At 42.0% G+C, this 12,784-nt stretch overlaps 2 protein-coding genes across 2 annotated transcripts; one reads left to right on the top strand and one right to left on the bottom strand.

The window, feature by feature from the left end:
* The first annotated feature begins 402 nt into the window (after positions 1–402).
* On the top strand, positions 403–6,067 carry atp6ap1b (ATPase H+ transporting accessory protein 1b). Its single transcript, XM_077513258.1, has 10 exons — positions 403–623; positions 1,546–1,666; positions 2,421–2,495; positions 2,570–2,763; positions 2,844–2,881; positions 4,058–4,143; positions 4,227–4,450; positions 4,546–4,581; positions 5,020–5,257; positions 5,375–6,067. Exons 1-10 carry the CDS (start codon positions 520–522, stop codon positions 5,585–5,587), a joined length of 1,329 nt encoding a protein of 442 aa, XP_077369384.1. The 5' UTR covers positions 403–519; the 3' UTR covers positions 5,588–6,067.
* A 1,236-nt stretch (positions 6,068–7,303) lies between these two features.
* On the bottom strand, positions 7,304–12,469 carry taf8 (TAF8 RNA polymerase II, TATA box binding protein (TBP)-associated factor). Its single transcript, XM_077513257.1, has 8 exons — positions 12,285–12,469; positions 11,609–11,768; positions 11,433–11,531; positions 11,280–11,342; positions 11,077–11,201; positions 9,766–9,913; positions 9,539–9,681; positions 7,304–7,628 (listed from the first exon to the last, which is right to left on the bottom strand). Exons 1-8 carry the CDS (start codon positions 12,330–12,332, stop codon positions 7,488–7,490), a joined length of 927 nt encoding a protein of 308 aa, XP_077369383.1. The 5' UTR covers positions 12,333–12,469; the 3' UTR covers positions 7,304–7,487.
* Between the last annotated feature and the right edge of the window lie 315 nt (positions 12,470–12,784).

Below are 12,784 nucleotides of genomic sequence, written 5' to 3'. Positions count from 1 at the left end.
AGAAATGACATTTTAATATCTAATGAAATAATTACATTTTCTATACAGCAAAATAAGCAAACTCAATATATTCTTAGATAATTAATTGTAATTACCTCTCGATAATGTTCAACTATTATATGGCTGTGCACATTTTAGTTAGCGACTGACTGGTCAAATTCAAATAATGCATAAAATTACATATGAAACTTATTGCATGTCTTTGCGATATGCATATCGCATGGGCTAATATTGCACTATCGATATTTTTTTTCGATATATTGTGCAGCCCTATTTTAAACCCTATAATTTGAAACCCCAGCTCAACTTGGAAACCCAAACCCTACTTTAAAATGCACGCCCCTAAGAGAGAGCGAGAGAGGGAGAGAGAGAGAGAGAGAGAGAGAGAGAGAGAGACAGAGAGAGACAGAGACAGAGACAGACGTTCATCGCAGGGTGTGGAGCAGGAGGTGTGCGCCATCTTGTTGGTCACATGACAGTCAGCTGTTTGATATCACGTGCCGGCAACAAGTTGTCAAGATGGCAGCATGCTGGTTGATGGTTTTTCTAAGTGCTTTCTTGGCCCCTTTCGGGACGACGAGCTCCACCGCGCAAGTGCCGCTGCTCATTTGGTCCACACACGGGTAACATGTTGTCTTTTGTATCTTTTAGTTGATAACTGAACGTTGCTGTGTAGCGTGCTAATGCTAATGCTAGCACCCGGCGCTAACTTAGCTTTTCCTCTTCGGTCTTTTTTTTTTTAAGATGAATAAGAGCAAAAGAATAGACCTCGAGTAAAACTGCCCGCCTCTTACGTGTAATCAATTCAAAATACCATATAAGTGTATTCACTTGAGCCCTACAAACGACGTTTACAAAACTAAGACCTCGTCGTTCCGCCATAAGGTAGTAATTTTATCTGAGTCATCTGTTTGAAGTATATCTGTACTGCGTTTTGCTTTCAGTTTGAAAATTGGAAGAATAAGAATGACACTCTTATTTGTGATGTTGTAGAAGTTCAAAACAGCGATGAACTTATCCGTTCTTTTGTTATTTTTTAATCGTGTTTATCTCATGGGCAGTTCCGAACATCCGGGCATTTCTGTTATTGCCGCAATGCAACGCTGTTTTCAGGGTGAAAGCACACAACATATTGTATTGCATATTGCCTTTTGCCTGTGACTATCATACAAACCAGGAAACTTGTTATAGAAATCAAAGTAATCCTCACAAATCAAATTACGATACAAAGTCGAATGCTTTTCGATGAACTGATTTGCCATTTTGACTTGTGATGCAAGCTTGGAATTGTCCATTGGGCGCCTATTCCATTACTTTGAACAAGTGTCATATTTGTATACCAAGGACTGGTCGCCAGCCAGTTACAATATCTAGACAGATAATCCATTCATACCTATTAGATATTTATATAATAAATATATATTTACACACCTACTGACAATTTATAATGTGGGAAGAAGTTGGAGTATGCGCAGAAAACCCATGTTTGTGCATCGTTTGTGCCTATTGACGGCTTGCCGATGTCTGTCTTTTTCTTTCCGTCAGTTTGCCACATGCGACCTCTTCATCAGCGGGCCACATCACATCTAATGAGCAGCTAGCCTCCTACTTCAGCTCCGCCTTTGGCTCTGGCGCCCAGACTGTGCTGCTCTTCATGCAGGACAAGGTTGGCGAGGCAACGTGTTGGGGGAGTGGAGCCGGCTAGCGGTGGAGTCATGTGACACGTCGTGTCGTTACCATGTGACGCCGTGCTTCATTGTTCTCATTGTAGTTTGACATTGAGCTGGAGCTTTACTTCCTCTTTGGAACTTCCTTTACAAACAATCAAACTGTTTTCTCTGGGGGAAGCAGCTTATGTCCATCTGTTGCAACAGCTCGTATAAAATTACCTCTCAGTTGACTGTCCACGAGATGATATACAGTACAGTGCCGTGAAAAGTATTTTCACTCTTCTACAACTCATGTTTTTTGCATGGTTTCCCCACAACATCAGACAAAGTTAGCACTATAAACACAAACTATTATTTTTAAATGGTGATTTTAGTTTTGAAGAAAATCAAAATAGCTGTCCAAAACTAATGTGCTGTGTGAAAAAGTATTTGGCCGCGAAACCTAAGTGGTTGGGCAACCCTTAGCAGCACCAAATGAAATTGTTTTCTGCAATTGCCAATGGTTGAACAAACATGCCATTTGTGGGGGGGGGGGGGGGGGGGGGGGTCTCGCGAAAGTACTTTGTTTCAGTCTGACAGAAACTGTATTTGTTTCCATGTGAACGACTACATAAAAAGATGGGATTTAACAACAAATCCCAATTGGGCGTCACACACTGCAATGGGACGTATGAACGATTTAAGTCGTTGGCTCCAAATAATCCACAAAGTAAAATCCAATCCAATCTGTATGTGACTATTTTTCCGCAGCTGAGCAAAGACGACTTTACGGTGTTCGCCGGCGTGTTTGGAAACAAGCAGGATAGCGTCTTCCCCAACCTGGAGGTACGTTTTCCGGCCACATTGGTCTTCAGGCGTCGCATCGCTCGTCCGCTTATGACTCGCCGCTTTGTGTTCAGGCGCTGATGCGGTCATCCACGTCTTCGGTGACGTTTCCCGCCGTGGCGTGGTCGCCCGCCACTTCCACGGTGACTCTGCTGGAGGAACAGCTAGGCGTGTCGTCTACGCTGGTGGACACCGACACCGTGTCGCATGTGGACCTGAACGGATCCGTCAGCAATCTGCTTGTCATCAATCTGCCTTATTGCACAAGGTCAAGCGCCATCTGATTAAAAATATAATAATAATGATGTCAACATTAACATTAGGAATGAATTTATTTTTGCTGTGTAGCTCGCAGATGTCTTGCCAAGAAGTTCTACGTGAGAATGGTAAGATTGATGGAATTTGCTTGTCTGACATCAAATAAGGATGTAATGATAACCGTGATATTGCGATATTAAAACTGCCAAAATATATCGTCGTCATATCATGATATTAAAAGCAACACACCTGTTAAAAAAAGTCAGGTTGATTTTCTTTTGTGCAGTTGTAGCACCCTCTGGTGGCTAGTTTTTTTTTTTTTTTTTTAGCATTTTAATTTTCACAAGGCATGTTTTGGCCCTTATATGTTTAAAATCCATGCTATTGCTAATGGCCAGATGAGGGGGCACGTATGCTTGTGAACAAAGTCAATATGTGGAGGAACTCAATGTGTGCTTGCATTAACAAGTAAGTGCCTCAATATTAACTGTTATTAGAAATTCTAGGTTGTTTCGAATTTGCTTTGCTGTAATGTACAAAAGAACGATATTCTGTTTTTTTTTTTGTGTGAGCTCATTTTCTTTTTACAATATTGTGACCTGTTTTCTGCGATTGGCTGGCAACCAGTACAGGGTGTCCCCCTCCTACTGCCCAGAGCCAGCTGAGATAGGCGCTAGCACCCCCCATGACCCTTGTGAGGAATAAGCGGTCAAGAAAATGGATGAATGGATGACCTGTTTTTGTATCGCCAACCTCCCCACAATATCGTAATAATTATCCTATCGTGACCTTAATATCGGGATAATGTATCGTGATGTTTGGATATCGTTACATCCCTAATATCAAACTGTCGTGCCCAAGAAGTATTTATGATAAGATTTCACAAAAGTGACAGCCTGTTAAAATTTTCATTTTGGATGGAACAGATCCTTCCATCTGAGTGCAATTTTGAAAATTGGATGAGGGGTTATGGAGATTTTATTTTATTTTTTTTTAAATGTGTTGGAGAAAAAACAAGGTCCTTTTGGGGGAGTTTCTGAACCTGTTTTCTGAAGCTGAGCCGTGATTGGTCGTTACCTGTGATGTCATTTTCAGGCGACAGCATGTGGCAAAATGGCCTCCCCCTGAGCTGGATCAAAACGGTTGCTTTTAGACTAGTGTGGTGCATAGACCATATTATTGTCAAGAACATTTTGAATGAAAATTAAGCAATGAAAATCAGTCATCGCTTTTGAGTTGTGGTTACTTAGCGGACGGATACTTTGTGATATTCCCAGGCCAATGAATCCCTCGTGTCTTTTCAGATGCGGCCATCGGCAAGGTTGCGAAGATGATGCAGGAGAAAAACGTGCCGTACACAACCATGTACACGGGAGACCGACCATCACGAGTGAGCTACCATCAGCGTACAACGCGCTCGCTGAGCGCCCACCGGCAGCAACCTTCATTTCAGCCCACATTGATATTTCTCAGGTGATTTCCTCGCCGGCGTTGAAGGAGCCTGCCGTCGGTCGCTCGCTACTCCAAGCCGTCGTCCCCGACGTCAGACCGCCCGTCATGTTCAACGTGTCGGGTTTCCCGTGCATCATGCTGTGGGCGCAGAACCTCAACGTCAGCATCTCGCCCAACGAGTGGACCGACCTCGCCGCCGACACGCCGTCCGTGACGAACTCCGCGTGCAATGCCACCAACGCCCTGTGAGAGGCGCCCTTTGGACTTGGAGTGTTGAACTGCAGACATTTTCTGTGTGTCACTTCAATGTTGTTGTTTTTTTGTTTTTGTTTTTTTTCAGGCTCGTGCTCAGCTACGCATCAGGCTTCACCCTACGGTGAGCAATTCAAAGACACAGCACAAGTTTTAAACTCAAAAACAAGTGATAATAAGCAGCAGGCAAATAGTAATTGTTGAAAAAAAATTAAGCTTATTATTGCACCTTCCTGCCAAAGTTTACTCAAAAACAAAACAAAAAGACTCGTTTTACATTTCAAACAAGCTATGTTGCCTTAATAATGGCCTGCTAGCTTAATGCTAACGCTAATGCTAACATATAATGAAAAATCAGATTGACAGTTAGCATCGGAAGTTGCAGTTTTTGATGCAACAGATATGGAGACAGAAAAATAGTCAAACATGTTCTTTATCCTTTATTGTGTTTTCCCAGAATAAATTTTAAAAGTCGAAGGCATGACTGATCATATAAAATAATGGAGTGTGTCACTGAGCCATTGGGTGATGACGATGTTTCTTCTTCCGTTTGTCTTTGCAGCTTCGCCATGAGTCAGCGCTTCTACCCGGTGTCGGCCAGGAACTGGTTCACGCTGGACTGGGTGCAGCTGCAGTCCACCAACCTGACGGCGACCTTCGTGGGCGGCCGCGCCATCTCGGCGCCCGCTGAGTATTCCTTCCACTGCGGCGCGCTCAGCAGCTTCAGCCAAGGTCTCCTCGTGCCAAACTCCACTGAGCAAAGCGTGGCCGACTGGAGGCTCAATTTCATCGACTTCCAGGTAATTCGACTGTGGCAGTGTTTCAATTTTTATTATTACAACAATGAAAAGAGATTTTGCATTATTGCCTTCCACATTTCTCGACTGGTTGAGAGTGTTTTTGGTTGGACTTTGCAGATTCAGGGCTTCGGCTTGTCCAACGGGACGGATTTCTCCTACGCCAGCGACTGCGCGGGCTTCTTCACGGCCGGGATTTGGATGGGGCTGCTGTCGTCGCTGCTCCTGCTGGCCATCTTTGTGTACGGGCTGCACATGATCATGCAGCTCAACACCATGGACCGATTCGACGACCCCAAAGGGCCGTCCATTTCCGTGCCCCAGTCGGACTGAAGGAGGGCACGCCGGGCAATATTTGAGCCGTTCTTTCTCTCAGAGCTGCTTTTTAAGACATTCTTATTGCCAAAGTGCCAAAACCAACAGGTGACGTCACTGTTTTAGATTTGAGTTGCTTTAGCTGATTTTGTGTGTGTGATACTGTTGCCAGCGGAGATAGAATTTAGCATCAGAAAGAATGTTTGTTTGTAGTTTAGAATGTTTCAGACCCTGTGATCTTGATTCCAACTTAATGTGCCATTTTCACTTTAAACGTGTTTGTATAGAAGTCAGCTTCTCCTGAATCATTCCTCTCTGTTCAAGTCACGCAAATGTCACAACTGTTCTCTTAACCTTATTTATTTTTCAAAAAGGAGGCCTTCAAAGTTTGATTCAGGAACCTTCAACTATGCAACGTGTGTGCCACTGTTGAACTTGAACATATGTTGCCTTACCAACTAATGCAATCCAAAATAAAATGTGGCCATTTGAAATCAAGTTTGTGCGCCGTCATGTCTGCCTGATGAACAATGAAAAGTGAAGGAGTGTGTCAGCCGCGCAGAATCTTTTCAAATTGAGGCCTGGTTTCTATGGCAACAGTGAGTCTTTGCAAGTTTTCTGGATGCAGATGAAGTTTGTAGAAAAGTGCATTTCTGACAGTCAAGGTGACGTTGCATTAGAAAAACCTCACTTCATTCTGCCAAAGTAAAATGTCACAAAAAGTTTGACAGAAAAAGGGGCTGCGTTCATCTGAATTTACTCAAAAATATGTAATTGACGTGAAAGTGAACCCGTTTAGCTAGTCTTCTTTGATGAATTGAGTCACATGACTTCAGCCAATTTTTTTTAATGATTGCGACTGAAAAATGGGATGCGCTCATCTGAATTTACTCCAAAATATGTAAGCGACGTGAACGTGAACCAGTTTAGCTAGTCTTTTGATGTATAGTCACATGACTTAACTCCAGGCAAAAAAAATAAAATAAAATTAATGTAATGATTGCGACTAAAAAAAGTCAGAAAAAGGGGCTGCGCTCATCTGAATTTACTCAAAAATATATAAATGACTAGAAAGTGAACCCGTTTAGCTAGTCTTTTGATGAAGTCACATGACTTAACTCCAGGCAAAAAAAAAAATAATGTAATGATTGCGACTAAAAAAAGTCAGAAAAAGGGGCTGCGCTCATCTGAATTTACTCAAAAATGTTAATGACGTGAAAGTGAACCCGTTTCGCTAGTCTTTTGATGAAGTCACATGACTTAACTCCAGGCAAAAATAAAATAAATTTAATGATTGCGACTAAAAAAAAAAAGTCAGAAAAAGGGGCTGCGCTCATCTGAATTTACTCAAAAATATGTAAATGACGTGAAAGTGAACCCGTTTAGCTAGTCTTCGATTAATTGAGTCACGTGACTCCAGTCACTCTTTTTCTTTTTTAAATGATTGCGACTTGTTTAAAAACTTGATGTAACTCCATGATTTGAAAAACATTTTTGTTAATGAAGACGATTTTGTTTCATTTGAGCTCCGGTGTGTCCACCGAAACAGCAACAGTGACAGACGGGGTGGCGAAGATCACGTCTAACTTGATTGCCAGCTGGTCAAACTTGAAGCTTGGAGAAGAAAGGCCGAGACGACCTGAAGACTGGTTTAGAACCAATAAAACTGACGTGATTGTGAATGGCACACGGGTTAAAAAAAAACAACATCCTGGTGAATTTAACTACAAATAGTTATAAAAAACAAAAATGTTTTTATTCAAAAAATGGCTCCTTTTGTGACAGCAAATAACAAAAACGATGCTTTGAAATGAGTGCTTCGAGAACTGAAGGAAAAAGATGGAATCAAACAAAGTTCTGTTGAGTGGAAGAATCCCTGTTAGCATGGCGGGTGGGAGAAAAAGTCCAAAGGTTTTGTTCATTTCTTCCTCCTGACTTTGGGCTTCTTGACCGGTCGCAAGTACGGGTTGTCGATCACGTTGTCCTCGTTGCCTTTGCTGGACGCATTGGCGCCCCCTGGCGGAAGCATGGCGTTCTCTTTGTCCACCACCGTCTCGTCCTGACAATACAGCACAAATTTGGGAGTCTCACAACTTCGTCATAGATTTGTTTTTTTTTCTCGCAGAAATATGCAATAGCGACACTGACAGCCCTACTTTAATGTAGGGATGTACTTTTGAAAATGACATGAGCGCATGATTTTGCTGGGTATTTGTTGAATTTCATGCACCCTTTAGCAATGCTGCTCGAGGACGACAACGACAACTTCCAACATTCATTCAAGAAGACGACAGTAACGCTTTTAGCTGTGGCGTTGTCTACTCATCTGTGACCAATTAAAAGAAGAAGGATGCTCATTGCTCATACACGCAAGCGTGTCATTTTCCTGCTTGGGAACGGCCTCAAGAACGGATGAGTACGCGTGCGTAGACCTGAAAGATTTCAGAGGTTTGCTTCTAAACACTTAGAGACCAGTGTAAGTTTTACAACCAACTAAACAATTTGAGCAGTTTCAATTGCACCACAGTTACCCAGCACAGCTACAACGGGCAGTTAGCTAGCTAGCTTTGGTGATGCGGAAACGCTCCAAGTGGTGCACATTAAACACCACCTTTAAGTAGATGTAGGCAAAAAAAAAGCCCATTTGTGTTAAATGTAGGGGTGGGAAGTTCTAGTGATGGAGAAACCAAAGCTTTCTGAAGCAGTGTGTCAAAAATGGTTCAGTGTCATGAAGCATTTGCCACGAATCAGTGTGGTGAGTCACGACACTGCTTCACCACTGCTTTCTGTACCACTGAAGCAATTGTGTTGAAATGGTTCAGTGCTTCGAGGCATTTGACACAATTCAGTGTGGTGACATGACATCTACTGGACAAAAATATATTTTACTTAAATTCAGCAAAATAGCAAAGCGTCGTTAAAAAAAACAAGATACTGTTGTGTCAGTTTTAAATGAAAAAGTGAAATACTTGTGCAAAAGAAAACTGATGATGGTATTTGAATACAATGCTTGTGATACTGGGACGGGGATTTGGGTGTTTCATTAAAAGCATCCTTTATGCAGCGTTTGGTTTCAGTCGGTTATATATGACCTCTCCGGCTTTGGAGTAGATCTTTTTGTTGATTTGATTTATATTATAAATCAGTGTATATAGTGTGTGAATGAATGCCTACAATATATGCAATTGTGAATTAATCTATTGTGTAATAATCTGACTTCTCCTCTACTGTAAAATAAATAAAGGGAAGAGATATTTACTTGAAAAAAAGTATATTGTAAATTTTACAAGGAAGGTTTTGGGTACAATTTACCAGTTTATTCATTAAAAAAAAGAACAAAAACAAAAGTTACTCAAGTGTAGGAGCGAACTCAAGACCTTCAGCTTGGTAGATAGACACTCTTATCATGTGAGCCATTTAGTCTTGCTGTTTGCCACTATAGGATAAAGTATTTCTGGTGACTAAACGGAGCAAAAACGATCTGGCGGTACGAGGACCTGACACCAGCAACACAGCAGGAGTGGCGTGGCTCAGGTCTTAGCGTGGCTGTCACCCAATCTGAATGTTATGGGTTCGTTCCTCAAGCCTTCAGTACCTTTTTCATTTAAAAAAAAAAAAAAAAAAAATTCCTAAGATGTAATAGGAACACTTAATTTTGGAGCGATAACACTTTCCTAGTTTATTTTTCTCCAAGTCAATATTACTCATTCAGTGCACCCTTCCTCGTTCTCAATCACAATGCGTGCAAAAGCTCTCCTCCTCTCAACCCACAATCTTGCCCCGAAGCTCCTCCCTACCTGGAGTGACATGGCGATAGCCATGGCCGAGATTAATTGATTAATTGTTGCACCTTGCTATCTTGATGTTTTGTGCACGGACGCTAATTTTATTGCCTGGCCTAACACATGACCAGGTAAAGGTTGCTTCCATCGCGTTAGAACAAGTTGCTGTTTGCTGGCGGCATCTTACGCTCAAGATGTTGCCGGCGGTGTTCTCGCCGTCCGTCTGGTCGTCTTGCTCCGACGAGTCCGTTTCCTCCAGAGTCTGCAGCTCCAGCTCGGACGGCAGGAGGGCGCCCAGGTAGGGCACGGCGCTGGGCTGCGCCGCGATCACTGGCACGAAACAACACGGGAAACGTCACAATTCCATTTAAGAGCAACTTGCAATGCTTTGAGCCGGCCGGCGCGGCGACTTACGCGGGAACGAAGTGATGTCGTCTTTGAAGAGGCTCTGAGTTTTGCTGGTCTTGGCCATGAAGCGCGTGAGCGCTCGCTCCACGTCCCGCCTCTGCGTCGCCGCTTTCTCGCGCACCACCTGGTAGTCCGACACGGGCTCCCGAAACGTCTGCGTGGAGAGGACAACGGCGGACAGACGTGTCAGTTAGAGGGCGGCTCAAGGTCAACAAGCACTACTGGAGAAACTTTTGTGCGATTTGGCCTTCAAATAAAATGGCTGCTCTTTTTCACAAGAATACAAATTATGATCTTACTCCCTTTTCCCCTTTGCTTATTACAAAAAAAAAAAACAGCCTAAATAGCAAATTTATTTACATGGTACACATTTCTACTGTATATTCAATATTTTGCTTCAAATTAAAGTAGATTGTGTTCAATGGGGGAAAAAAAATGTGTTTTTATTTACCCAAATACAGAGTTCCCTGGTTTGTAGCGGGTGTTTTGTTCCAAAAACTACCCACGATAATGGAAATCCGCATTAATAAAAAAAAAATAAAAAAAAAAATAAAACAAATCCTGTTATTTATATATATTTTTTTCGTTTATTATGTTTTGGTATGATTTTTACTTTATTATAAATGCTTTTTCATTCATCATATATGTTCTTTTTTTTAATTTACATTCATTTTTTCCATTAAAAGTATGTTGTTTTTTTAATTTACTTATAGTATACAGCACAGTATTTTTTTTTTTCATTTATTATACGTTTTTTCTCATTTTGGTATGATTGTTAGTTTTTATGAATGCTTTTTCACTTATTATTTTTTTATTTAGTCATTTTTTCCATTAAAATTATGTTGTTGTTTTTTTAATTTACATGTTATACAGCACAGTATATATTTTCTATCTCCGGAATGCTATGACGCGGAGCGACAGACACTGATGGAAAGGTCTCGTCGAGACCAATCTGTGGATGTCTGAATATTCCCAGTCGGGCATAGGGTTCGAGAGATACGGCCACGCAAAGACCAATAAAAATAAAAATAAAGAAACCAAAAAGCATGTTGTGTAAAAAACAAAAAGAAAGCATGCTGTAAAAAAATCTGCGAAACAGCGAAGACACGAAAGATGAACCCGCTATAAACGAAGGGACACTGTAGTTCAAAAAAGGTCAAATTTTACAGATGTCATTTTAATAAAAGCAATATTTTTGCCGACGGTCATCATACTATCAGATTCGAAAATCGGCCCATGTACACTCACAATTAAAAAAAAGACTAACAAAAAAAAAAAACAATAGCAACATGCTAGCTTATGTGTGTCTTTCCTCACAGGGGTTTTGATGTAGGTGTGCGGGTCAGGGAACTCCGGGTAGTGGCTGGGGATGTGATGCGGGTGCGTGCGCTTCTGTCCGGCCGACAGCGCTTTCGGGGTCATCGGTTGGTTGGTGACTGGAGCTGAATGTCAACACACGTGGCACATTTTCACTCAACAAGCAAATCAAGTCAGCAGATGACGATGAGGACGCTTCTCACGTGCGGTGATGACCATCCGCTGGGAACGCTTGGCGTAGACGGGCAGCGTGTCAATATTGAAGCCTCAAGACAAACACAGAAGACAACAACATTTCAGTTTTACGCTTCGGCGTGTGCACGAGTGAGACGTGTGGCGTCACAGTCGTCGCTCACCCATTTCAATAAGTGTCACCACGGTGTCCGAGAGGGTCGGGACGCTTCTGGCCGTGTGTTCACAGTACGACTTGGCGCAGCGCCCAATTTCTGTTATATCTGAAAAACAAGTTGTGTTATTGACAAAAGATGGCAAAGCAGCGGAGTGATTTTTGAGGTTTCCAAAAGGGACGCACAACTCTGCATCATCTCGGTGAGCGTTTCTACGGCGGCTTTTTCCGCACAGTCGAAGCCACACTCCGTCAGGAGGGCGCTCACCACCACCTGCAGGGTCCGCCGGCGAGCCATGTGGTAGTTCTCCACCGGGCTGTTAGCCGCTTTACTGCCTACCGTGCGCTGGGAAAGCACATAAAAGACATTGAATTATTTTTCAATAAACACACGCTCATCAAATTGTTTCATATTCTCCCTCTGGTTAAAAGCAACGTAGCAAAAGTTGTAAATAACAAAAAAAAACTGCAAATTGACATCTTCCTTCCTTATCCTAACTGTTCCAACTTATTAAATTAGTAGTTTAAACTGTAATAAAAATAGAAAGAAAGAAAGAAAAAAAGAAAGAAAGAAAGAAAGAAAGAAAAAGAAACGCTATAGCCTGTCACGGCAAAACTACGTGGGGGGGGGGGGGGGGGCTCAAGAAATGTGCACTTTTTGCACATTTATTTTGGCAATTCTCCTACAAGTCACGTCAAAATGCTCTTTTAATCGAGTACTTCTTTAAAGTAAATTCTGATTAATTAAGCGCGATTGCTTAACGAAGGGAAATATATATATATATATATTTTTTTTATGAACGTCGTGCTAGCTTAGCCCGTAAACTCGCTCGTTCGTCGGCCGTATTCGAGCGCTTCTCACCCCGCCAGCAGCCAGAGAAGCTCCCGTTGCCACCGCAGGATCCGCCATCACGCCTTCCAGCAAGCGCCGCTCGTTTGCTTTCACTCATTCACGTGGACAACTTGGTTTGTTTTTTCGATGTGGACTCTCAGTGAAAGCACTGAGCCTGCAGAATAGAGACGTCACTTCCGCCAATTAGGCGGAAGTCGAATTTTCGACGTGACAAAACTCGCTACTGCCGCCAGAGTTCACAAATACTTTTTTTTCTTTTCTTTTTTTTTTGTTTATTGTACAATTTTAAACAAGTTATACAACGAACTTGAGAACAGTGGACATACACGTTATTAATACAAGAAAAAACGAAAAACTAATACGCCAGGGGGTTACTTAAATAAAAAATTAAAAAAAAGAGCATAAAGCCACAGTTCTCATTGCTTTCTTGTTTGTCGAGTTCAATATTGTATTAATGTATTGTTTGGTTTCCAATTCAAAAACTAAAAACAAAGGTCTTGAATAACTAA

The sequence above is a fragment of the Festucalex cinctus genome, chromosome 2 (assembly GCF_051991245.1).
Source record: "Festucalex cinctus isolate MCC-2025b chromosome 2, RoL_Fcin_1.0, whole genome shotgun sequence".
Classification (NCBI taxonomy): domain Eukaryota; kingdom Metazoa; phylum Chordata; class Actinopteri; order Syngnathiformes; family Syngnathidae; genus Festucalex; species Festucalex cinctus.
The sequence above is the reverse complement of the archived record's forward strand: the minus strand, read 5'-3'. Positions and strand labels throughout refer to the sequence as shown.

Excerpts from the sequence above, each read along its gene's own strand:
- atp6ap1b (XM_077513258.1), top strand. The coding sequence starts at position 520 with ATGGCAGCATGCTGGTTGATGGTTTTTCTAAGTGCTTTCTTGGCCCCT. Across the intron at positions 624-1,545 it reads CTCATTTGGTCCACACACGG|TTTGCCACATGCGACCTCTT; the intron begins GTAACATGTTGT and ends TCTTTCCGTCAG. Across the intron at positions 2,882-4,057 it reads AGAAGTTCTACGTGAGAATG|ATGCGGCCATCGGCAAGGTT; the intron begins GTAAGATTGATG and ends GTGTCTTTTCAG.
- taf8 (XM_077513257.1), bottom strand. The coding sequence starts at position 12,332 with ATGGCGGATCCTGCGGTGGCAACGGGAGCTTCTCTGGCTGCTGGCGGG. Across the intron at positions 11,343-11,432 it reads GGTGACACTTATTGAAATGG|GCTTCAATATTGACACGCTG; the intron begins GTGAGCGACGAC and ends GTTTGTCTTGAG. Across the intron at positions 7,629-9,538 it reads CCGCCGGCAACATCTTGAGC|GACGAGACGGTGGTGGACAA; the intron begins GTAAGATGCCGC and ends CTGTATTGTCAG.